Source organism: Leptodactylus fuscus, chromosome 8 (assembly GCF_031893055.1).
Source record: "Leptodactylus fuscus isolate aLepFus1 chromosome 8, aLepFus1.hap2, whole genome shotgun sequence".
Lineage (NCBI taxonomy): Eukaryota > Metazoa > Chordata > Amphibia > Anura > Leptodactylidae > Leptodactylus > Leptodactylus fuscus.
Genome location: NC_134272.1, coordinates 14912313 through 14939074, shown reverse-complemented (window position 1 = coordinate 14939074; position 26762 = coordinate 14912313). Strand labels below are relative to the sequence as shown.

Sequence of the window (26762 nt, the reverse complement as noted above, 5' to 3'; positions counted from 1 at the left end):
AATGTCTACAGCACCTATACAGATCTATGTCTCGATGGTAACAGACTACAGACCAGCCCTGAGTCGTCCCATCCCGCCCCTATACCTTCTCCTATGTATCCGTCAGTTCTGACTAACCCACCAAATGTACGTAAGAATAACTTAGGGGACCAATAGCCGGAAATGTACGGGGAATTGTTGTCTGTTACCATCGCGACACATGGGCCTGCCTAGGAGCTGTAGTGACAAAACGGCGGGTTATTTTTCGATGAAGTATTAATACAGAGCTGATTCGTTTTTCTTTTTAGGGACTATGAGATGAAAAAACAAAATTGGATGTGAAGGTGGACGTAGCCAAAGAACGGGAATTATATAGGGAGCTATTGACTTCTGGCTTCTTTCTTCACTGCCATCTAGAGATGTTTGAGCTTGTTCACACCTCATGCAGTATTTCCCGCCATGCAGGATTTATTCATATGGTGCCTGTACTGAAATGCTGACCTACATAATCCAATGGTAGAAATCACTCGAAGTTCTGAAGAGCTTTATGGAGCGTGACGGTTCAGTTTATCCTCCCGCACTGTCCCGTGGGTGCCATATTGTGCACCAGAATACCGAACACCATCTGCTGGCATGTGAGGGTAACTACTGTGAACCCCTAGGGGTGGACTCTTCTAATGGAGCTTCAGATGTCCAGGCTACCTTAAAGCTGACTTAAAGTGACCCGCTCCATCTGTGCTGGAGAGATCGGTCTTAAAGGAGTTGTCCAACTCTTCAGTAGCCCTATTAAACATTAAAAAAAAAAAAAAAAAAAAGTTGGGCAAACCCTTTAAGATGTTTGTGACGGGCGATACACACGATACTAACATCTGCACATCTTACCCATTGGTGTCTTTTATTGGTGGACTGATGAGATTTGATTTTCCTATTGTTTCCTCAGCGCTTTACTTACCACCTCCACTTCCTCCTCTCTAGGTATTATATTCACAGCCAAATGTTCAGGTTTATAGGAAACTCGCGGATGACAATTCCTCCATTACATAGTGTAGGCCATAAAGAGTGAACAATATTTGCTATTTTCATGCTATTATTGTAGGCTCCAGTGAAGCATTAAAGGGATACTACCATTAAACTCACGTTTCTTTTCTCGATCACATGTAGGAATAGCCTTAAGAAAGGCTATTCTTCTCCTACCTTTAGATGTCTTCTCTGCACCGCTGTTTGGTAGATATCCCGATTTTTGTCAGCATGCAAATGAGTTCTCTCACAGCACTGGGGGCGGTCCCCTTCGCTCAAACTGCTATGGAGGTATCCACAATGCTGCGAGAGAAATCTCCAGCACCGCCTGCATCATCTTCAGGAACATCGGGGTCATACTTCTAGGCCTCGGGCAGAGCCGACTGCACACGCCCGGGCCACAAGAAAATGGCCGCTTACTTTGTAAGCGGCCATTTTTCTTGTGGCTGTGGGTATGCGCGTCTGCTCTGCCCGAGGCCTAGAAGTTTGAAGCCAAGTCCGGAAGAAGACGCGCAGAGAGGCTGTTCCTGAAGAAGATGGAGGCGTCGGTGGAGATTTCTCTCGCAGCATTGGGGACGCCCCCAGTGCTGTTTGAGCGCAAGGGACCGCCTCCAGTGCTGTGAGAGAACTCATTTGCATACTGGCAAAAACCAGTATTTCTACCGAATGGCAGTGCGGAGAAGACATCTAAAGATAGGAAAAGAATAGACTTTCTTAAGGCTATTCCTACGTGTGATCGAGAAAAAAATGTGATTTTTAATGGTAGAATCCCTTTGACAGTTACATGTTATGGTGCCACCTGGTGTTTATACTCTATAGCAGGGAGCACATCCACCTGTTAAATGGAGTGCTGGTGTTCGCACATGCTCAGTCACTCTCCCCATAGCCAGGTCTCTCCATACTGATCCTCTTTCCACTGCAGGGCAGCCAATAGAATTATCGGGATTCAGAGAGACTCTGCACTACATGGCAGCATAGCTGAGAAGTGACTATGTAGTCGGCTGCCAGAGATGGAGGGAGACATTCAGTATGAAAGTAATACATGAGATAACGGCATTGGAGGGATTCTATCATCAAGATAAGCCTCTTTAATCTGGGCGCCTTGGCAGCATGTGAAGGTATTGAGATGAAGGGACGACTGCGCGGTACCTGGTCACCCAGGTGTGAGCTGCGGTATTGCCTTCATTCTTATATAGTGCACTGTAGGGGTTACAAAGTGATGATTTGCTGCACTTCCTTAGACATAGGCTATAATACATCAGTGTAATGATCAGCCAGGGGTTAATACAAGCGTTATGAATCTTTCATGCCGCCAGTGCCGCTGTGTCCAGGTCGTGTAAGGTTTGCTACTCGATGCAGACTGTTGGCTGTATACTCCCTGGCAGCGTGACGTTACCTGTGTCTGTGAGCAGCCCTGTACTGTACGGTGACCACTGGGGGCCAATAAGGGCCAATGGGCGGACAGGCTTGAGATTGTGTCAGGGGGCTTAAAGATCTTCCAAAGACAGATAATGAGTCTCTGGTAGTCAGACTCTCGGGACCCCGCAGATTAGGTTATTGATGCCGCACTCCCTAAGAGTCACTTCTGTTTGACTGGCCATATGATGTCATGTATGTAGGTCACATGGGCTGTACAGTGTACAGCGCTGCGCTTAATAAATCCTGGAGCGCCTTCAGTGCTAACCTGAACTCTGCAGCTTCTATACAGAGGACCTTTCATGTCCTCATCAATGTGCGGTTTTATATGCCGCTACAAAGCCAACACTGCACTGAATCCATATCTCGGTAGGTGCCCGCAGTGCTGGGGATGCTGTTGCCATTAATTTTGGCACCGATATCTCCTTACTGTCAAAGGGGTGACATCATCGCTGAGCTGTGAGGAATGCCCACTGCCCCAGACTGTACCCTATAGCCTTGTACTGTCAGAGCGTTCCTGACTGCCCAGCACTGATGCTGAGGTCCGGTTCACATCTTTAGTCGGGTCATTCCGTTCCCCTCTCTGCATGAAAAATGCAAAGAGAAAATCTCTGCAAGCAGCTTTTCTGTCCTCAGGAAACCACCTGGACACCATTATAGTCTATGGAGTCTGCTGGTTTCCTAAGGTAATCGCTTTTTTGTGCAGAATAGGTTTCCATTCCGGGGTCCCCAAGCGCACACCCCAAATAGAAACCCATTTGTAGATGTAAACCGGACCTGAGCTGTAAGGAACACATCCCCATAAGGATTCTCCAGGTTCTGAATACTGAGCACTTGTCTCCAGGTAAAGCATCAGTATCAGATCTGTGGGGTTGGACTCGGCGAGTGGTTGGGACTCCTGCAGCGTCTTCAGTGTTTACAGTAGGTCGACTGCAATGCCATGACCGCCACTACCATGTCAATGCCACATTGTAAACATTGAAAACGTAGCAAAGCCCTTATAGATGCGGCAGCCATTGCTAACAGCGGATTGGCCGTGGTGATTGAGAATCGCCCCCGCCTGATTGGTCTCCTCCGTCATATATGGGAATAAGAAACAGAGCAGGACTAGGAGGCGCTGCCCATGACTTGTGCCCCGCACCGCCCTGTATAATAGATGATCCAGGTATAAGACCCACATCTCCATACGGCCTGAATTAGGCTGCAGCATTTGTCAGAAGAAAACCTCTTGTTCTCCCCTCTGGAGGCTGAAGGATTAGACCATAATCCTAATAACAGATTGGAAAGATTTGGTTCCAAGTAAGGATTAATGTCTGTGCAGCTTGGCTTTCCTTTCTCTTCTGCCTGTATGAAATGTTGACATGAGGTTTGGAGGAAGACTGTCTTGTAGGACTGGATTATAGCTGTTTAACCCTCTCTTGTGGTCTTATCTACATTCAATAACTATGATGTATTTTGCCTAGTGCCCAAAATTGCCTTGTTTATAACCCATGAGCCCTCCATAGTGTCCCACAATACACCCTACAGCAGGGGTGGGCAATTAATTTTCCCATGGGGCCGCATAAGAATTTGAAACTATGCTAGAGGGCCGCGCCGTGGCAAAATTCGCTCCACCCACTTCTACGTTGACTCCTCCCATTCCCAATCCTCTTTCCATGTGCCCCCACAAAGTATAATCCTCGTACAGTCACCCGTACACTATATGTCCCCATATTATAATGTTCCCTTCCAACTGCCCCACAGTATTAGGTCCTTCTCCTGGTGCCCCAGTATAAACTGGTGGAAACTAGAGGGGACATGAAACTGGAGTAGCTGGAGGGGGACATTAAACAGGGGGGGTATTTGGAAGGGGCAATAAATTAATGACAGCGGGAGTAGGACATTAAAATTGTGCAGCTGGAAGCAGACATTGAATCGTAGGGGTAGCTGGAGGGTGACATTAAACTGGGGGCAACTAGAGGCAGACAGGTCCCCCTACAGCTTCCTCCACAGTTTAATGCCCCCTTCAGTTGTCCCCAGTTTAATGTCCCCCCAGTTTAAGTGCCCCCTTCATCTACTCCCAGTGTCATGTCCCCCCTCTATTTCTCCCTCAGTTTCATATCTCCATTCATCTGCCCCTTTTCATGTCCCCCCCCCCCCCTCCATCTGCCATCTCTGCCCTAGTATAACATTCCCCTTCCATCTCTGCCCCTAGGTTGCTGAGACAGACACACACACTCCACTCTGCATCTCACATCCCCCCCTCCTTCCCCTCTCAGTACCTTAGGACACACACCACATGTCTCCATCTTCTTGCACTGTCCTGCCCGCGCTAAGACACGCCTCCCTAGACACGCTATGCGGGCCTGTCTGAATCAGTCAGAGGGCCGGATATGGCCCGCGGGCTGTACGTTGCCCAGGTCTGCCCTACACCCTATGCAGCACCATCTAGTGGAAGAAGGTAGAATAGAAAACCATTTATTGTGACTATAGTATGGGGCACTATTCTATAGGATGGGCTATCTTCACTTCCAGCTCCAGTAACTGGGACCAGAACCTTTTTTTTATGGAATTGACCAGCTAAGTATATTTGCCCATGTCAGCCACATCTAATATTCACCTGAAGAGCAAAGCGTCTTCTTACCGCTCAGCCTGACCCTTTTTCCCTTGTTTTTTCTTTTATTGCAGTGATGTTTCCCAAAGAGAAGCCTCCTATTACTGTGGTTGGTGATGTCGGTGGGAGGATAGCCATCATTGTAGTAAGTATCACTAGCAGGGGGTCCAGAGTGTCCTATTGTGATATGGGGAAGCAGAAGTGGAAAGCAGAGTTCTACTTTATCAAGACATAACTGCAGAATTACATGACAGCCAAAAGTCTCTCCTGGGTGGAGGTCCCCTTTACACATCATGTGTCCTTTTAACTAATCACATGATAGATGAGCACTCCTGTGATTGGCTTAAAATCTGCACCTGACCTGGGGAGAGGACCCGCTGGGCCGAGGACTCCTGCAAGCAGCCTATGCAACGTTGTTCCCCTATTAGCACCCTGTTTTAGCACCTGCACGTTCAGGTTTCCAGTGTTTCGACATCAGGGTCTTATCGTTTCCACAGGACGACATCATCGACGACGTAGACAGTTTTCTAGCCGCGGCCGACACGTTGAAAGAACGAGGAGCGTATAAAATCTTTGTCATGGCCACTCACGGGCTCTTGTCCTCAGATGCTCCTAGGTTAATAGAGGAGTCAGCCATCGACGAGGTGAGAGGACGTTACTATAGTTGGGATTGTTTGGGGGTTTTTGGGTTTTTTTTACATCTACTGGTTAAACAGTCTGCGCAGCATCACCAGTTTCCCGTCTTGTCAAAAATGAAAAGGAAACAGCTGTATAAGTAGTATGGATTGAAAATATCCGGTCACTTGGTGACTACCCTGTGCAGGCCTAGGCTTCTCCATGGCTGTGCGCTCTGTGCCACGTGTTATTGCCCGGATTATGACATCTCCACTAAGGGCAGGTTAGTGGTGTTCACACTCTGCAGGAAATCTATCCCTGAAGAGAGGGAGACTACAGCATTAAAGGGATATTCCAGTAACCATAAATTACCCCCTATCCACAGAATAGCCTGCTCGGACCTCACAGACAGGAGAATGTGGTGTTTTACACCCCAGTTTCACTGGAGCATCAGATCAGACATGCACAATGAACTACAAAACCATTGAAATTATTGTAGCAGCGACAAGCATTTCCAACCTGCTGTTCCATAAAACCGGGGGCAGAATCACACCCCATTCTCGTGATTACGGAATCCCAGTAGTTTGATCCCCACCTATCACGTTAATCTTTATGGAGGCTAGCTTCTTATCGGAATACCCCTTTAAGTGTTGAGAGGGGTAGAAGGAATCCAGCTGTACAATGAACACCTGCTGAGCTCTGAACTTGCAGCTTCACAAGCTCCCTCAGAGCATTTGCAGGTCCGGCAACCCTGAATTCTGCAACTATGAACATACACAGAAATCCAGGGCCTCAGAGTATTTGCAAGTCCTAGAGTCTACCTAGAACCCCATGAAGGGAAAGTTCCTTTTTGCTTAACGTCTGATTTGTAACACAATAACACCACTAGGTTTCTGGTACCCTCCTCTCATTAAAGGAAGTCTCTGTCACTAAAGTATTGTTGCCCTTTCCATAAGACAGGTCATCAATATCAGGCCTTATGATCACAGTCCGTGTTTGGTCAGTGAGTTGCTTCAGTGTTTGTGCATCGCTACCAGGCGCAGGTTGAAAGCACAGAACAGGGGCAAATCTTTCCTCTATATTTTATATCTGAGTAGTCTCCAAAACTACCATTGTTTTGGCTCACAATCACTGACCAAGTGAGCGCGACCCCACGCGCATGAACAAGAGTGACATCTGGTGCTCCGTTTTGTTCCTATGATTATACAGCAGGTCCTATCCCGTGTCGTTGAAACAGATCAAAAGCTCCCATAGAAGTAGGTTCATCACGGAAGACGCATGGGTATTCATCGAATGTCATCCAAGCACATGGTGTTAAAAAAAATTAGCCCCAGCTCGGCCTACACTCAGCTTGAGTGTGTGCGTGAGTCCTATGGAAATCCAGCAACCCCCACAGATCACTTCTTAAGGAACCAGTGGGACTTTATTACGCCACTTCCTCCTCACAGGCCATGTGATGTCACGTTTATCAGTTGCGTGACCTGTTCGTAACTTCGTCCCATTCAAGCAAATGGGGCTGAGCTACAGTACCGAGCACAACCACTATGATGTACAGTATTGTGCTTGGTAAGCGGTATAGAGACCGCAATGTCTTCGCCTCTTCAAATAGCCTATTGCTGGGGGGTGCTGGATTTTGTACCCCCACTAATCTGATGTAACGATAGCTGAGGAGTATATTAGCTCCAAAAATCCTTTCATTCTCCTAATTTCCATATTCTTTCCTCTCGCAGGTAGTTGTCACGAATACAATCCCCCACGAAATCCAAAAGCTGCAGTGCCCCAAAATCAAGACGGTGGACATCAGCATGATCCTGTCCGAAGCCATCCGCCGCATCCACAACGGAGAGTCCATGTCGTACCTGTTCAGGAATATAGGAGTGGATGATTAATCTTCTGCCGTTTTTTTTTGTCTATTATAAATATATATATATTTTTTAGGAATTATACCAAGGGCCAAAACTGGAATTGTACAGTGTCTCTCTGTGCCGTATAAGCGCTTACCTTAAGATTTCAAACAAAAGCCGTTCTTTTCCAGGCTGTCTACCTGTAGGTTCACCGATATACCCAACTTCTTTGGGGAATTTTTTTTTCTTGTTTTTATGTTTTTTTTGCTAATTTTTGTGAACAAAATTCTCACACACACAAATGACACAGAACAAGTCTGCCTTTATTACATGCACTTGGGGCGTCTCGTAAAGCAGCAATACTAGAGGAGAGCCGCACCTACCCGAAAATAAGAAAACGCAGTAGTGAAGTCCTTGAGTCGCCCCCTACTGTTTGGTCTGGGGGAGATGGGTGAGCTCACCATTTTAGCGTTCCCAGCTTTCCATAGATCCCCAATGGCAATTATGTTTCTGAATAATGAAGAAGGGGATGTATCACTGCACTAGTTTGGGAGCTGTAATGGTGGCCATATTGTCTGTCACCCAGCTTTCCCAGATACAGATATGAATTTAATGACTTGAGCTTTATCTGTCGGGTTTGTCTTCTGTATTTTAGGGGAATGTGCTTTATCTTATCCCCGTTATTAGTTTGTCTAGGTTTATATATTTGTAGATGGAGATCAATCCCGCTCTCTGGAGCAAGGCCACTATTGATCCGGGCTCACGTACGAAACTGCTTATGGTAAAAATGGCGCCAAGATGTGGCGGATGAAAATTGCGGGTTATTTATAAATGCATATATCCTTCCCCCTTTCTATAGGGTTTTCGTACATAGGGCCAGGCAGTCTCGGTGCACAAACCAGTCGTACCAGTACGTCGCTGACAGGACCCTACAACATATATGTCTCAAGCGGAGGCTGTTGGGTGCACAGAGTATCTGCTGCAAAGTTGTAGAATATTTTTGGATCTTTTGGGGGCCTCAAGCTCAGTAAATAATCGCCTCATGACCGTCAGCCATGTAAGGTGATAGGAAGGAACGTCAGGATGAGCTTAGCATCTCTAAATACTGTATGGTCACGTCCTGCTTCTGTACTGTGTACTTAGTGCTGCTGCTTTTGAGCTTTTAATGTTCTGCTGCAGGCAGTGAGGGGTTAATAGGCCGCCCCCGATCACAGACAGGGGCCTGTGAAACATTGCTGAGCAATGTAGTATGTGTGGATCAATATATGGCAGGCCCCCTGAGCAGCACAAGGGCGTCACGCAACTTTTTTTTTTATACCAATGATTCCTCCCCCCCCCCCCCCCCTTTCCTCCTTGTGTAAAATTTGGCTTCACCCCCTGCGCTGATCGGAAGAGCTGCTGCCATGTTGATGGGGGAGGGGGATCGGGGTCCTCGGTAGTGATGCTTTTTTTATTTTATTTTTTTAATTTTTTTTGGAAGCATACACACAATATGCTCTTGTATTTATTTTCTGCAGAAGAAGAGGGAACATGTAATAAAATGTTTGTTTGTGTGAATTTTTCTCTTATTTGATGGTGTCGTGCCACAAGCAGAGACCTCATTAACTCCTTGCTGTCCGCACAAAGGTATGGAGGATCAGGTGACCAAGGCAGAGCCGTCTGACACATAGAGGAATGGGTGACCTCCATTATATTAGATGTGGGGGTGGTGGGATGTTATTTTTTCGGACAGTGGCCTGTCTTAGGATGCATTCGCACAGTGCAGGTGAGTTCAGTTATAACTGCATGCTGTTTTGATTATTACAAGTGAAAAATCGTGATTATTTAGGTCATGCCCCCTTTTAAAGCATGGGAATGTGTTGGGTGAACCTTGCGATATTCATCTGGCGAAGTTTGCTAGGTTTCGTTTGGGCCAAACTGAATTTGCCAATGTTCTCTGGGGTCCCTTCAGACCGCAGAGTTTAATAAGAGGAGGCACAGGGATGTGAGAAAACACAACACAGAGAGTTACTCACCTCTCCAGGGCTCCGGCACAACTCCCTGCTCTCTTACAGTCTTGACGTCAGAGACCACTGCGGTCTGTGTGATTTGGCCTCAGCGGCCATGTGGGTCTTGCAGCGTCTCGATGCTTGTATCTATGCATCGCAATGTCACATGAGCACCGAGGCCCGATCACAGCCTCAGCGGTCTCTGACATGAAGCTGCGCCGGAGCCCAGGAGAGGTGAGTCACACTGTTTTATGTTTGATCTCTTACTTTGAGCTCTGAAGAGACGTCGTAGTATAATGGTGCAACCTTGCAAATATTGTAATAACCAACGTGAACATAATCATGTCGGTTCTATTGGTTTACCTTCTATTTCGATTAATTTCTCAGCTTTAGATTGTGCCTTAATATTTGTTCTTCCTCAATAGGATAGATCAGGGGTAGGGAACCTTCGGCTCTCCAGCTGCTGTGAAACTACAACTCCCAACATGCTCCATTCACTTCCATGGGAGTTCCAAGAACAGCAGAGCAAGTATGCATGCTGGGAGTTGTAGTTTTGCAACCGCTGGAGAGCCGTACGTTCCCTACCCCTGGGATAGAAGATCGCTGACTGGTGGGGGCCTGAATACCGAGCCCCCACAATCTGGAGAATATGTTGTGTTGTACCCCCCCATTATAAAAGCAGTTTCTGAACCCCTGGTGGATACAGATGCCCCTCTGCTCTCATCCACTTCTATGTTAGCATCAGAGATAGACAAGGCCTAGATTATTCGCTATCTTCCATTGAAGGTAATGGGAGCAGAGAGAAGTCTGTGCCCACCAGGGGTTCAGCCGCTTTTCCCCGCATTCATAATAGAGTTAAGCTGCGCACCCCCGTCCTCAGGATCTTAGCAGTCATACCCCCCCACCCATCAGCAATTTGTGCTACATCGTTTGTGGCTTGACCCCTTTAAGAAATTAAACCATAGACTGCATGAGAAGTGTCTGCAATGTTTGTCTGTGGTATAAATGCAACCTTATAGGCCATGCAATGGTGCTCCTCTTAAAGGTACAAAACTTAGGCTTTCTTTCCATGTCTGGCTCTTTAAAAAGGTCTTTGGGTGTGACTAGGATGTAAGGCCGCTTTGTCATGTCCTAGTTTTGGATACACAACTCAGTCTTCTGCATCAGCCGGATTTACCAGTCCAAACCCAGCTGTCCTGACAAGTAAATTGAGTTCAGGCTGGAAGATCCAGCTGATACCTAGAGAGAGTCCTGGAATGGACTTGGTCGGGTGAATCCGGCCTAAGCCGAACCAGTGACAGGCCATTGTTAGTGTCCTGGGTGGGGAAGAAGGGGTGCTATCTGTCGTCTGTCTGTATATAGTATGGATCATAGATGTATAACTTATATAAGACATCCCTATCTGATTGCAGGTGTCCTTTAGAAACAGGCAGAGGCTACAGCAGACCCAGCAGCCAGGACCGAGCTTTACTATAGAGTCCTAAAGCTTCACTTTCAGGTGCCGAATTCTATAGGTGTCCCTATATGTGCAAAAGTATTGAGGTCTATGATGATCAGAGTTTTGTATCCACCTCCACCAACTCCGCACCTTCCCGCTGCACCAGTTTTTGTTATTTTATGTATATAGGTTTCCATTTGGGGGTGTCCCAGCAAGCGGACTCCCCAAACGGAAACCTGAGCTTAGATGTGAATCGGGCCTTACTGTTGCACTGCCTGTGATGATGGGACTGTCAATGGGATGATACATTGTTTAATATCCCACACTGGTTAGGCTCATCCCCATTACGTGATCCATTGCCTTGTGTTTTGCTGATATCTGTAGCTAAATACAATGTGTAAAGCAGATCCCTGTAGATAAGGTGTCATCTGCCTGATATCTGGTGCACAGATGTCCTCCGCTGCGTTGTGCTGAGTGTACAGGTGTTATGCCTTGTAGGTGTTTTTCGTGACCTCTGCTCCATTACGCCAATTTGCACTAGTTGCATGTTTCCTGGCCCTTAATTTTACTGCGCTTCATTAGAAATGAGTCACAACCTCAACAACGCAAGACGCTCCCTTATCTCTACTGTGTTTGTGGATCTGTCAGCAAATTCTGCCATTCCCTCTGATACATCCTACACGGATATATACTGGACGGTATCCAATACTGTGCATGGAGTGTAAAGGAACATGTTGTCATTGCAGAGTCATCAGCACAGCAGCACTGGGAGGAGGATGGGGGGAGTAGTTGTCATAATATAGTGTCACATACTATATTGTATCTTACCAGTCAGGGTTTTATGACCACTTGTGGATTTAAATGTTATGTCCAATTGTGAGCACCAGTCTATCAATAGATACAAGCTACATTTCATACAATGTATTATTTTTACTGATTCTGAGTTACCTCCTGTATTATACTCCAGAGCTGCGCTCACTATTCTGCTGGTGCAGTCACTGTGTACATACATTACATTACTTATCCTGTATTATACTCCAGAGCTGCGCTCACTATTCTGCTGGTACAGTCACTGTGTACATACATTACATTACTTATCCTGTATTATACTGCAGAGCTGCGCTCACTATTCTGCTGGTGCAGTCACTGTGTACATACATTACATTACTTATCCTGTATTATACTCCAGAGCTGCGCTCACTATTCTGCTGGTGCAGTCACTGTGTACATACATTACATTACTTATCCTGTATTATACTCCAGAGCTGCGCTCACTATTCTGCTGGTGCAGTCACTGTGTACATACATTACATTATTTATCCTGTATTATACTCCAGAGCTGCGCTCACTATTCTGCTGGCATAGTCACTGTGTACATACATTACATTACTTATCCTGTATTATACTCCAGAGCTGCGCTCACTATTCTGCTGGTACAGTCACTGTGTACATACATTACATTACTTATCCTGTATTATACTCCAGAGCTGCACTCACTATTCTGCTGGTGCAGTCAGTGTACATACATTACATTACTTATCCTGTATTATACTCCAGAGCTGCACTCACTATCCTGACTTTGAGACAAGCCAGCAAGACTAACTGTAGCTGTAGATATGACTGGAGTATAAGCCAGGTTCTGCAGAGTTAGGGTGTATTAAAACTGAGTATACGCTGAGCTGATTCTGAACGTAAAACACGATCAGAATCAGCGCGTATAAGGCACATCCCATTCATTTCAATGGGAGCCAGTATACGTGCGCTCCCCATTGAAATGAATGGGCTGTCCCCCCCCCCCCCCCCATTGGTTTCAATGTGATATGCGCATATGCTTGCTCCCATTGAAATGAATGGGATCTGCTTTGTATGCGCTTATTCTGAACGTATTTTACGTTCACAATCAGTTCAGCGTATACTCAGTGTGAATGCACCCTTAAGGCTTCATCTGCATCGGAGATTCTGCAGAACATTGGCAGAGAGAATAGTTATGGAGAACCTTTCTCTCTGCTGGTTTCAGTATAAAACCCCCCTAATAGTCTGGGGGTGTCTGTGGGTAACAGCTGGTTTAGTGGACAGGCTTTCCATTGTTCCATTCCCATGGTGGATATAAACAACGGAAAGCCTGGTGCAAGTGTGAACCTAGCCTTACTCCAGGTATGCCATGATGCCATGTTCCTGTTCTGATACAGTGCAGTGTTACATTACACCCGCTCCTATGGCTGCCGAGCACAACCTGTTAATGGTTTCCTGCTTCTCTAGGCCGTTGCTGCGGCTGTAGTTATCGGTTAACCCTATTACCACCTCCAGGTAACACATTCCTCTTAGAAAGTAGAAATCCCCAAACCTGGTGAGTGCAGGAGCCCCGGCATAACATGGATGTGATCCAGACCCCTGCCGATCGGGTCTCACTACGTACTGACTCCAGGCACAGTCTTACGGCTTTCTGCGGTCTATTTAATACTCAAAGTTGCTTTTCTCACCCTGTGGAAGGGTCAGCTTATCTGTGTGTATCTAACCTAGTAATGTAATATTCACTAATCCGCCATCACTGTGTTCTACCGACTGGTTAAGGACCCATATCGTGGACCACAGCAGAAAAGCGCTGCGGGATAAACGGCGGAGGAGACGGCAACGCATGGCAGTTTTCCCTCAGCGCTTTTCACAGTAACTCTGCAGAGGTTTCTTCTGTGGCTTTTCTGCTTCCATTCCACCTATAGGGAAACCACCGGTGCACGTATACAGTGTGTGGATACCCCGGCACTTACTCCATGTGGGGCCTTGGTCTTATAGGGCATTTTTGCAACCCATCAGATGGCAGAATGGAGCTCTGGGAGAAGATGCCATAAAAAGCCGCAGCACAATGTAAGTCAGTACAGTTTTGGAAAATTTTACTCCCGCACACGGATTTAGAGGTTGGATTGCTTTGATGCTATCCATTGTATAGCTGCTGTGCTTGGTATTGTAGCTCAGCCCCATTGATGGGGCCAAGCTGCTGCATGACCATGTGACCAATGGACGTAATGTCACTGGCCTGAGGAAGCGGACCTCAATATCACAGTCTGTACAGTCCCTATAAAGAGATCTTCCGGTCTAATGATATTGATGATCTATCCTTAGGACAGGCCATCACTAATAGATCACTAGGGGTCTGACAGCTGGTGCATGAACTATACAGTGGACAGAGCTGGAAGCAGAGGGCGCAATGCACTGTGTAGTGGTGGTGTCTGGTTATTGCAGATCCTATTCAAGTGAATGGAACCAAACTGCAGTACTGGTGGACAGAGCCTTTTGCTCCGGAGCCACTGTTGTTCAGGTAAATACCAAATACAGTGACTAATTGTAGGTTCTCCCTGACCTATCGTGAATCCAGCAGGTGGCGCTACCTCCAGTAACTGTTCCTATTAGGCACCAACCCCGCATAGTTTACCATTTGGACCATGCAGTAGGGTGTATTGGCTGACAGAGCCACCAGACCACTAAGGTAGCGCCACCTACTTGCCACTACAGGGAGAATCAATTTTTAACCACTCCATTGTGGCATCAGCTGGTTGCGTGTGCCCATTTTGTTCTGTATATGGAGCATCCACTACCCACAAGGGCCCATTTGTGTACCAGTTGACACTCCCGGGCACAGTCCTGTGTATATGTCACCAGCCTATGCCTTAGTGATCAGCTTGCACCAAGCTAAAGCCTTTGGAGTCTACTCTTGGAGAATTACACCGCCATCCCCTTAACTGGTCCAGAAGCAGAGTGGAATGGTGGGGGATGACCCCGGCTCCTGATTTGCTGTCTGTTGAGGTTGTGTCGTGACTCCGACTATAAATGGTGCCATGCACTTTGTGTCCCTTTATATCTGCATGAAAGCCTCCGGCATTAGTGACTGTCCAGCTGGATTAATGATCAATTACCCCAACCTGCTGGCGCGATCCTTGGAGTCAGCACTTCTCCCTCGGACCCTGCTGCTTTGCCCATTCTGTACCGGGAAGTAGCAGCATGCAAACCATGGAGCAAAACGCCACGATAACGCAAAGCCCCATGGCGCAATTCAACATCTCCGATATCATCGTGATCGTGGCTTATTTTGTGCTCAACGTGGCGGTGGGCATCTGGGTAAGAAATCTCTTTTATCTATGGGATCTACCTTGAGGGAATTGGCCGTGGAATGCAAACTATTGCTCTCTGTTATCAGCCATGTCGGATTGGGGAGAGGCAGAAAACTTCCTACCCTTATCTATCTCCATCTTCTCCTATAACCTTACTGGATTGTCATAAGCCCTTTAGTGTCAGTGGCCCTTTAAGTACTTGCGGTAATCTTTGCAGTAATTTCGCAGCGTGTGACAACTTTTACCACTTTTCATACATTAGTGGACAGAGTATCTTAAACCTGGTGGCCATAGGCAGCTGGCAGATGTCTTGCCCACATCTTCCTGCATGGGTCCCTTACAGTCAGGGGTCCCAACCATAGTTTACAGCTTCTGATGGGACCCCTCTAAGACCTTAACAAGCCAAAGACATGTGGTGACATTCTCAGCTCTGCTACATTGACATGTGGATGTCTTCTTTTTGGCATTGTGTTTGCTCCAAGGAAACCCCCGTTGCTTTGTCAGGTCTTCTTTCTGTGTATTTGATCTCTCTATGGTACACAATTGGTATAGATAACCTGTTACTATTACTCTTCATGGGTCTCCCATTGGAAGGGCATTTACTGACTGTCAGCAGCCACCACTAGGGGGCGCTCAGGAGCTTACTGTATATGGCTCTCATTGAACCTGATATTAAATACATATTTATCTGACTACACTGCCTGATAACAGGGAGCAATAGATTACATACATTACCCTGTTGATCCATGACCTGATCATATATCTCTTGATACACCCTGAGCACCCATGGCCGGGTAAATCACTACTATACTGATATTCTTGTGTTGTGTCCAAACGCTACAGCCCCAGTCACTGGTTTACTGACCCGGTCTCCAATATGTAATACTTCATCACTCGGATTCTTCGCCAGCGCTTCAGTATTTCAGTGTCGAGGTCGATTCCTTCAAGTCTGCTGGTTCATTGTTGGAATCTTTGGTGCGCTGTTATATTGCCCCAGTCCCTACTGTCTAGTGGTTTAGTATTCTAGTATTTCGTGTCCAGTGGTTTATTACCCCAGGCATTGGAATACAGAGGTTTAGTTTTCTATTGCTTTGTGGATTATTTTCCCCTCCTCCCGTTTAGCAAGGGATTTAGAATTGCTGTCCCTGGTACCCAGAGGGTTTAGTATTGCGGTCCCTAGTCTCAAGTAGTTTATTACCCCAATCATTGGAGTACAACGGTTTAGTATTCTATTGCCCAGTGCAGTGATGGCGAACCTTTTAGAGACTGAGTGCCCAAACTGCGACCCAAAACCCACTAATATATCACAAAGTGCCAACATGGCAATTTAACCTTAATAATGTGCGGATCCACAATTACAGACCTGCAAAATATGGTCATACGAATGGGGCTCTATAAAGCTTTCTGCTCCAATGTGATTCCACAGAGTCCTATCTGCTTCACAGTGGTCCCCACACAGTACAATCAGCTCCACTGTGGCCCCCACACAGTACAATCTGCTGCACAGTGGCCCCCACACAGTATAATCAGCTACACAGTGGTCCTCACACAGTATAATCTGCTGCACAGTGGCCCCCACACAGTATAATCTGCTGCACAGTGGCCCCCACACAGTATAACCTGCTGCACAGTGGCCCCCACACAGTATAATCTGCTGCACAGTGGCCCCCACACATTACAATCTGCTGCACAGTGGCCCCCACACAGTATAATCAGCTACACAGTGGTCCTCACACAGTATAATCTGCTGCACAGTGGCCCCCACACAGTATAACCTGCTGCACAGTGGCCCCCACACAGTACAATCTGCTGCACAGTGGTCCCCACACAGTATAATCTGCTGCACAGTGGCCCCCACACATTACAATCTGCTGCACAGTGGCCCCCACACAGTATAATCTGCTGCACAGTGGCCCCCACACAGTACAATCTGCTGCACAGTGGTCCCCACACAGTATAATCTGCTGCACAGTGGCCCCCACACATTACAATCTGCTGCACAGTGGCCCCCACACAGTATAATCTGCTGCACTGTGGTCCTCACACAGTATAATCTGCTTCACGGTGGCTCACACACACTATAATCTGTTCCACGGATGGGTGCCCAGAGAGGGCTCTGAGTGTCACCTCTGGCACCCATACCATAGGTTCGCCATCAAGGGTCTAGTGGGTTACTTCCCCAGTCCCTGGAGTCCAGTACTTTAGTATTGCACTCCCTGGTGTCCAAGGGTTTGTTACCCCAGTTTCTGCTGTCTAGTGGTTTAATGTTACCCAGCTCCAAGTGTCCAATGGTTGATTACTGCAGTCCCTGGTGTCCAGTGGTTTAATATTGTAGTCCGTGATATCCATTGGTTTGGTATTCCAGTCTCTAGTGTCTAGTGGTTTATTACCCCAATCCTTTGTGTCCAGTGGTTTAGTATTGCACTCCCTGCTGTCCAAGGGTTTAGTATCCCCTTGTATAATGGGTTACTTCAGCTGTCCCTGGAGTTCAGTGGTTTAATATTGCAGTCCCTGATATCCATTGGTTTAGTATTGCAGTCCCTGCTGTCCAGGGGTTTAGTATTCCAGTCTCTAGTCTCTAGTGGTTTATTACCCCAATCCTTTGTGTCCAGGGGTTTAGTATTCCAGTCTCTAGTGTCTAGTGGTTTATCACCCCAATCCTTTGTGTCCAGTGGTTTTTGCTCCAGTCCCTGGAGTCCAGTAGTTTATTGCCCCAGTCCCTGTCCCCCCGCTGCTTCTCTTCTCCTACCCTATTAGAATTTGCCCTGCCATGAAGAATCTCTGCCCTGCTGTGACTACAGGTGACACCTGGGATCCAATCATCTGCCCCAGAACATGACACAAATATAGTGGAGAATCCTATAAGACGTCTTCTGTTTGCTCATGACTTTCCTTCTCTTCTAGTCGTCTTGTCGTGTTAGCAGGAATACGCTGAGCGGTTATTTCCTCGCAGGGCGGAATATGGCCTGGTGGCCGGTGAGTGTATACAGCAAATGTCATAGCAAATGTTTTCTACATATATATATATATATATATATATATATATATATATATATATATATTATAGACACGTATAAGTCATTATTTGTAGATGTGGAAGCAAAGTACATTATATTACAGAAGGGGTTAACACCCAGACTTGGAAATTACAAGGGTAAGGATTCATTCGGATTTGTAAGACGGATTAGTCGGAGCTTTTTGCCTTTTGAACCTATTCAACTCCTTGGCACAGAAAAGCCCCAGAGAGGCAATGAAATGTGCACACGTGCTCCCCCTGCTGGTGACATGAAAGCACGACAGCAAACGTCCACTAGTGAATCGGTGCAGCGATAGCAGTTCTTGTATTCTGGTCCTGGTGTCCAGTGGTTAAAGAGGTTTTCCAGGCTTTAATAAATGATGTATCCTTAGGATAGGTCATCAATTGAAAATCTCTGGGCTTCTGCGCCCTGGATCCCTGTGGATCAGCTGTTTGCAACGGTATTGACGCTCCCTCTTCACTAGCCATGTGATTTCAGGTTCATCAGTCATGTGGCCAGATCGCAGGTCAGTCCCATTCAAAATAAATAGAGCTAGCTTCAATATCAAGCACAGCCACTATAGAATGGATGGCGCTGTTTTTTGTGAGTAGTGAATAGGCCACAGCACTGGTCGAGACACTGCAGCCCCTTCCATCAGCTGATCTGTGGGGTTTGTAGGTGTCTGACTTCCACTCATCCAATATTTATGACCTATCTTAAGGACAGGTGATCAATATTAGAGAACGCCTTTAAGTATTGAAATCCCTAGTGTGTAGTGAGTTACTGCTCCAGTCCCTGGTGTCTAGTGGTCAAGTGATCAAGTCCCTAGTGGGTTACTGGTTCTTTGCAGCAAGGAATTATGGGTAGGAAGTGGTGTTTGTTATTCAGGAGTGTGGGAAAGCTGGGTGACAACATTTCACGTGGCACATGGTTAATCCGCTCTCTGGCTTTGTGTTCTATTCCTAGATCGGCGCCTCTCTCTTTGCCAGCAGTGAAGGCTCGGGGCTGTTTATCGGGCTGGCGGGCACTGGGGCGGCAGGTGGCATCGCCGTGGCTGGATTTGAATGGAATGTAAGAGATTAGATGGACAATATGAGATAAACAAACCAGGGAAAGTTTGGGCTTTCTCACCAGTTGCCCTCTTGTGCCATGCTTTAAAGGAATGGTGTTGTACAACCCTTAGGGTGCATTCAGACTACGTAACGCCGGGCGTGTATGAGAGCCGTACACGCCGGCATTACGGCAGACTGCCGAACACTTCCCATTCACTTCAATGGGAGCGCTCGTAACAGCGGCGTTTACGAGCGCTCCCATTGAAGTGAATGGGAAGTGTTCGGCAGTCTGCCGTAATGCCGGCGTGTACGGCTCTCATACACGCCCGGCGTTACGTAGTCTGAATGCACCCTAATACAGTGTAAATCTGACCAAAAACTTAGCTGTTATTGTGCTGATCCAGAGTCAGCCTTACACTTTAACTTTCCCTTTATCTCCAAAATCTTGGAACGCTTGGTCTATTCTCATTTCATCCGTTATCTCTCTGCTTGACCTCTTACAATCTGGTTTCCGCTCTCTGCACTCTAATCTCTGCTGTCTCTAATATCATGTCCTCTCCTATCTGAACCTGAATCTCCCAAAGACTGAACTACTGCTGTTTCCACCATCTAATAGATCTGTCCCTGATATATCCATTGCAGTCTCAGGCCTTACTATAACTCCTAGGCAGCATGCCCGCTGCCTCGGGGTCATGTTTGACGCAGACCTTTCCTTCACCCCTCATGTTGAATCACTCGCACGTTCATGTCACCTCCACCTCAAAAACATCTCCAGAATACGCCCTTTCCGTACCAGAGATACACTAAAGACACTTACTGTCTCTCTGATTCATTCTCGCCTTGACTACTGTAACTCCTTACTAATCGGTCTTCCCCTCTCTAAACTCTCCCCTCTACAATCTATTCTGAATGCAGCGGCCAGGCTCATCTATCAGGCTAGACGCTACAGCGATGCCTCTGGTCTGTGCCAGTCACTACAGCGATGCCTCGGGTCTGTGCCGGTCACTACATTGGCTGCCTATTCATTATAGAGTAAAATATAAAGTTATCCCCCTCCCCCACAAGGCTCTCCATAATGCCGCACCTCCCTACATCTCCTCCCTCATCTCTGTCAACCGCCCAACCCGTGCTCTCCGCTCACTCAATGATCTAACACTTACATCCTCTATTATCAGAACCTCCCACGCTCGTATACAAGACTTCTCCCGAGCTGCACCACTTCTCTGGAATGCTCTACCCCGGACAATCAGATTAACTCCCAATTTCTACAGCTTCAAGTGTAAACTAAAGACGCATCTCTTCAGACAGGCCTGTCATAATTCCTAATGTAAACCCTTAACCCTCCTCTGTCCCCGCTCCCACATTACCCCACATGATATGATGCCGATTCAGGCTAACTTTATGTGTCCAGGCACAATATGCACATACAGGACACGACTGGTGACAGCTCATAAAGTCTTATGTTTGTGTAATGACAGTCACCTCTATTACAACATTGTCTGACCTCTGCATAAGCAATGCCGCCCCTGCTACCTCTTGTGTCACCCCCTCTACCTCATAGATTGTAAGCTCTTGCAAGCAGGGCCCTCAGTCCCATTGTGTGAAATGACTTTCTTTGTAATGTATCTTTCTGTCTGTATTTGAACCCTACAAATTGTACAGCGCTGCGGAATATCTTGGTGCTATATAAATAAAATGTATTATTATTATTACACTCTAGTCACCTCCAAAGCTGCAGTAAATTTTCCTTGGAATTAATGAATAACAAACTGAAGCAGTCGGATTCTGATTTATAAGTTCTGAGATCCTGTAATGTACTGAATCCCCATCTGGTGCATCACGTAGTGGATTGCATAGGTTATTTTCCTTCCTCTGTAAATTGTGAATGCAGCTCTGTATGCGACTAGAGTATAAAACATGATTTGACTCATGTTACAGAGCAATGTATGCAGATAAAGAAATATAAAGTGACCTAGAGGGTGCAGAATTGTGGTGCCACGTGCCTGTGGACTGCTTTCCTGCTGTTGCAAAAGTACAACTGCTGGGAAGCTTGGAGTTGCAATTTTGCAAATGCTGGAGAGCCCCAGGTTGGGACACTAGAGGATACGACGGTTCTGGAGGGACTGGGGCCCGATAGGTAAAAGTGGAGCTAATGTTTAATCACTCTTGGTCCCTTGATGCTTTCGTAGTATACAGAGAATACAGTGCATTGAGGACAAGTATATATGTATGTGATTTTTATATTACAGGCCACATATATTTTATTGGCTCTGGCTTGGATCTTTGTCCCAGTTTACATCTCCTCAGGGGTAAGTACTCAGGATATACAATATATATATATATATATATATATATATATATATATATATATATATATATATATTCATAACACAGCTATGTCTGGGGCTAGGTATATGACACAGTTGGGGGTCTCTCTGTTCTCCCCCCTATCACATTCCCCACCCTTGGCTATTTTCTAATATTTTACATGCCTTAGAATAAATGAACCTTTTATTACATCGCCATCTGGTGCTCAGGTCTAGTACTGCATGAACCAATGGAAGATTTACCAGTCACTGTGGAGATCCCCCTCAAAATCAATGGAAAATTTCTGTAACCTAGCAACAATAGCAGTATGTGTGCATATATATATATATATATATATATATATATATATATATATATATATATATTTAGTGTAATGATCACTGGGCATTACTCACCTGTATTATTGGTGATGCAGCGCCACCAGATGGCTGATTTTGGGTGCTGCAAGCTAAAGATCAATGAAAAGATTAATATGTAAGTGATTGGTCACCCATTTGTATTCATGTAATTGATTGAATAATGCGGCCATCTCTATATTCAGTAATGGAGAATATACCATGTGTGTATATAATGACCATGTTCTGTCCTCCTACAGATTGTCACCATGCCGGAGTATCTGCAGAGAAGATTTGGGGGAGAAAGGATTCAGATGTATCTGTCTGCGCTCTCCCTGCTGCTGTCTGTATTCACTAAGATTTCTGTGAGTGCTCAGTAATAATGAAGGATGTGTATACCACTAGTGATGTCACAGTACAGGATAATACACACAGCGATGTCACAGTACAGGGATAATACACACAGTGATGTCACAGTACAGAGATAATACACACAGTGATGTCACAGTACAGAGATAATACACACAGCGATGTCACAGTACAGGATAATACACACAGTGATGTCACAGTACAGAGATAATACACACAGTGATGTCACAGTACAGAGATAATACACACAGTGATGTCACAGTACAGAGATAATACACACAGTGATGTCACAGTACAGGATAATACACACAGCGATGTCACAGTACAGGGATAATACACACAGTGATGTCACAGTACAGAGATAATACACACAGTGATGTCACAGTACAGAGATAATACACACAGTGATGTCACAGTACAGAGATAATACACACAGTGATGTCACAGTACAGGGATAATACACACAGTGATGTCACAGTACAGGGATAATACACACAGTGATTTCACAGTACAGGGATAATACACACAGTGATGTCACAGTACAGGATAATACACACAGTGATGTCACAGTACAGGGATAATACACACAGTGATGTCACAGTACAGGGATAATACACACAGTGATGTCACAGTACAGGGATAATACACACAGTGATGTCACAGTACAGAGATAATACACACAGTGATGTCACAGTACAGAGATAATACACACAGTGATGTCACAGTACAGAGATAATACACACAGTGATGTCACAGTACAGAGATAATACACACAGTGATGTCACAGTACAGGATAATACACACAGTGATGTCACAGTACAGGGATAATACACACAGTGATGTCACAGTACAGGATAATACACACAGTGATGTCACAGTACAGAGATAATACACACAGTGATGTCACAGTACAGAGATAATACACACAGTGATGTCACAGTACAGGATAATACACACAGTGATGTCACAGTACAGAGATAATACACACAGTGATGTCACAGTACAGGATAATACACACAGTGATGTCACAGTACAGGATAATACACACAGTGATGTCACAGTACACAGTTTTCTGGTGTACAAAGTATAAAAAGTTGTAAGAGCATTGCAACTTTTTAGAATGTATTGCAGACTTCTGTCTCAGCGGAGGTCGCACTTCAGTTATGAGGAGATGTTCGCCTTCTCATCATCGAGGGGTATGAGGACTGGCATTCACAACTCCAGTCTTCATACATTTCCAACAATGATTTTAAGAAGATGAGATGAAATAATTTACATTATAAGCAGATGTAGTGGACACTTTTACTGATTTGATGTATGCAATGTTTTGTGCTCCAGTTGCATCCAGAGCTGCATTCAGTTTCTTATTACCAAATATAGGAGCGTTTTTAGGTCTCAGGTTGAAGGTAAAAGGACAGAACTGAGAGAACACGATATGTAGTTTTACACTGTTAAGTGAAGGTAAATGTTCAACTTGTTCTCTAGTTAGATCCAGAGCTGCACCGACAATCTGTCATGATCTAGTAATGTAGACTACTTACAACTGTCTGACATGATTCATTACACTGATCCACTACATAAGAGTCCAGGCCTAGTCCTGATCATACATTTATGGCTCGGCTCCAGACATACCTGGCCATGTGATTGACACGGGAATGTAGGTCAAAGGGATCTTCAGAATTCACCCGTCACCTCCTCAGGATGCTCAGGAGGAAAGTCTGGGAGAATTCTGAGAATGTGTCACATGTCACCTAAATGTCATCCAGTGATGTCCTCATATATCACATCATGGCATAGAGGTATCACATTATAGGCTTAGATACACAGATCAGCAGACAGTATCACATCCAGGCTTATATACATCCCCAGGACAGCAGACAGTATATAGAAATCATAGACTTAGATACACTGAGGCAATAACACACATGATTGGCTTAGATACGCAGCTCAGAATACAGGATCTCACATGGCAGGGTTAGATACAAGGCTCAGCAGACAGTATCACATATGATAGGCTTAGATTCAGCAACACAGCAGACAGTATCACACTTGATAAGCTTAGATACACAGTTCAGCAGGCAGTATACATGATAGGCTTAGATACGCATCCCAGCAGATAGTATCACACATGTCAGGCTTAGATACACAGATCTACAGACATATCTAAGCCCATGCTAGTCTTTGATACATGGCATACCAGACAGTATCACACGCAACAGGACTTAGATATAGCAGCACAGCAGACATACGGTACATGGTAAGCTCAGCAGACAGCATTACACATTATAGGCTTAGATACACAGCTCAGCAGACAGTATCACACATTATAGGCTTAGATACACAGCTCAGAAGACAGTATCACACATTATAGGCTTAGATACATGGCTCAGCAGACAGTATCACACTCAACAGGATTAGATACACCTATATAGTATTACACATGATAGGCTTAACTATACGGAGTAGAAGATAGTATCACACATGATAGCTTTAGATACACACCTTATCAGACCGTATCATGCACAATAGGCTTAGATACACACCTCAGCAGGTGGTATCGCACATTATAGGTTTAGAGACATCTGATAATGTTATCTCAGCAGACAGTATCATATCCTAGACTTAGATACAGACAGTGTCACATATGATGGGCTCAGATACACCTTTTTAGTAGTTCATTATAGATTATAATTATAATAATGCTACAAATTCTCGGCTACAGTACCATGCACTATAGGCTTAGATACACTATATATACTATACCTGCCGTTGAGCAATAGATTACGAGTTAAAATAATTCTCATCCCCTGTAATACTGTTCCATGCCACTAGTGGGCGCTGCAGGAAGGTGTATGGCCGTGCTATGGTTGGTATTATTCTCCAGCAGGTGTCCAGGCGTCGCGTATAATTCTCATAAAATACTAATGATGTTTCTTCAAAACACAAATTAAATTGAGGTTTACAACCAAATGAAATCCGGGCGCTCTATCTAACAACCGCTGCCGCCATCTGTCACCTATCCCAGAATACCAGTCCCGGAGATCTCCAGGTAGCTCTAATCTCCTACATGGCTTCTTGCTTCCAGGAACAGCGCCACATCTCTACATTGGTTGTATGTGGTATTACAGCTCAGCCCCTTTCACGTCAATACAGCTGATCTGCAATACCAGGCACAACCTTTAGACTGGTGTGGCGCTGTTTCTGGAAGAGATCAGACATGGTTTTCAAGTCCTGGAAAACCCTTTTTCAGTGAATCGTTATATAATGATGGGATTTGTAGTTCCACCGCAATTGAAAGTGTTTTACGTAGACGTGTGACCTGCTGATGACACAGATGTTTACCTGCTGATGACTTTGCTTTTCCTTTCACACGCAGCCTTGTTTTCGGGGTACTGTTTCACGCCCTGTTGTGGTATTTAGATGTCTTTTATTTCAGATGTCTGGACACACCCGTCATATATATATGTATAAGCGCAGGACATATTGTCTTGCGTGTCTGCATTATTCAGTGCCATTTTGTGTTACGTATAACAGGTTGAGACAGAATTCATGTCTCGCATCCATTGCACTGTGTAATATGATGCTTGGGGTGGTTCATGTGATATTACACGATAATTCCGATTTATATATGGTTACATATTGTCAAAGAAATCCCTTAATCTAGACAGAAAAAAATTCTAAAGCGTTCAAATACCTCCCCAGTTACCAAAAAGTTCACCTTGAATGAGGAGGGGAGAGGAGGGGGCGGCAGCTGCAGCTTCTCTTTTTTGCTGCGATTTGCATGCTGTGATAGGGGGGAGGGAGCACCATTATGAAGAACACAAGCCAAGACTCCTGCCCATGCATGCAAAATGGCACGATTTTTGACCACAGTCCAAGTAATTTTCTGATTTAATTTTTTTTAATTTTATTTACAATGATGCTGATTATAAACTTTAAGAGGATCCTATTATGGATGTACCAGGATATACTGCTCACTGCAAACTTTGAACTTTGCTCAGACAACATATCTATGATATATGACAGATATGTGGAAAAAGATAAAGGTAGAAAAATAGCATAGAGACTTTTAGGTACAGATTATCCGTACACTTCCACATGTAGCATTCCATCATAAAGGCTAAAAGGAGACTTCTGAACCCGTTGTAGAGTTCATATATAGAATTATTATACAAATAATGTTAGGTCACTGTGTACATACATTACATTACTTATCTTGTACTGATCCTGAGTTACATCCTGTATTATACTCCAGAGCTGCGCTCACTATTCTGCTGGTACAGTCACTGTGTACATACATTACATTACTTATCCTGTATTATACTCCAGAGCTGCACTCACTATTCTGCTGGTACAGTCACTGTGTACATACATTACTTTACTTATCTTGTATTATACTCCAGAGCTGCGATCACTATTCTGCTGGTACAGTCACTGTGTACATACATTACATTACTTATCCTGTATTATACTCCAGAGCTGCGCTCACTATTCTGCTGGTACAGTCACTGTGTACATACATTACATTACTTATCCTGTACTGATCCTGAGTTACATCCTGTATTATACTCCAGAGCTGCGCTCACTATTCTGCTGGTACAGTCACTGTGTACATACATTACATTACTTATCCTGTATTATACTCCAGAGCTGCGCTCACTATTCTGC

General features: G+C 45.3%; 3 protein-coding genes across 4 annotated transcripts in view; all 3 read left to right on the top strand.

Moving 5' to 3' along the window:
* PRPSAP2 (phosphoribosyl pyrophosphate synthetase associated protein 2) overlaps positions 1-9021 on the top strand; it is a 32607-nt gene extending 23586 nt beyond the window's left edge. For both annotated transcript variants that reach the window (XM_075285275.1, XM_075285276.1), the window contains 3 exons: positions 5080-5150; positions 5503-5649; positions 7351-9021. In XM_075285275.1, coding sequence (XP_075141376.1) covers positions 5080-5150; positions 5503-5649; positions 7351-7509 — 377 coding nt within the window. In that variant the 3' untranslated portion in view covers positions 7510-9021. The remainder of the gene's footprint in view (positions 1-5079; positions 5151-5502; positions 5650-7350) is intronic.
* Positions 1-26762, top strand: part of LLGL1 (LLGL scribble cell polarity complex component 1) — a 409866-nt gene that overhangs the window by 115320 nt on the left and 267784 nt on the right. The gene's annotated exons all lie outside the window — the stretch shown is intronic.
* The window catches only part of SLC5A10 (solute carrier family 5 member 10), a 74521-nt gene continuing 62530 nt past the window's right edge, over positions 14772-26762 (top strand). The window contains exons 1-5 of the mRNA XM_075285203.1: positions 14772-15000; positions 17898-17969; positions 18977-19081; positions 21312-21371; positions 21986-22090. Coding sequence (XP_075141304.1) covers positions 14884-15000; positions 17898-17969; positions 18977-19081; positions 21312-21371; positions 21986-22090 — 459 coding nt within the window. The 5' untranslated portion in view covers positions 14772-14883. The remainder of the gene's footprint in view (positions 15001-17897; positions 17970-18976; positions 19082-21311; positions 21372-21985; positions 22091-26762) is intronic.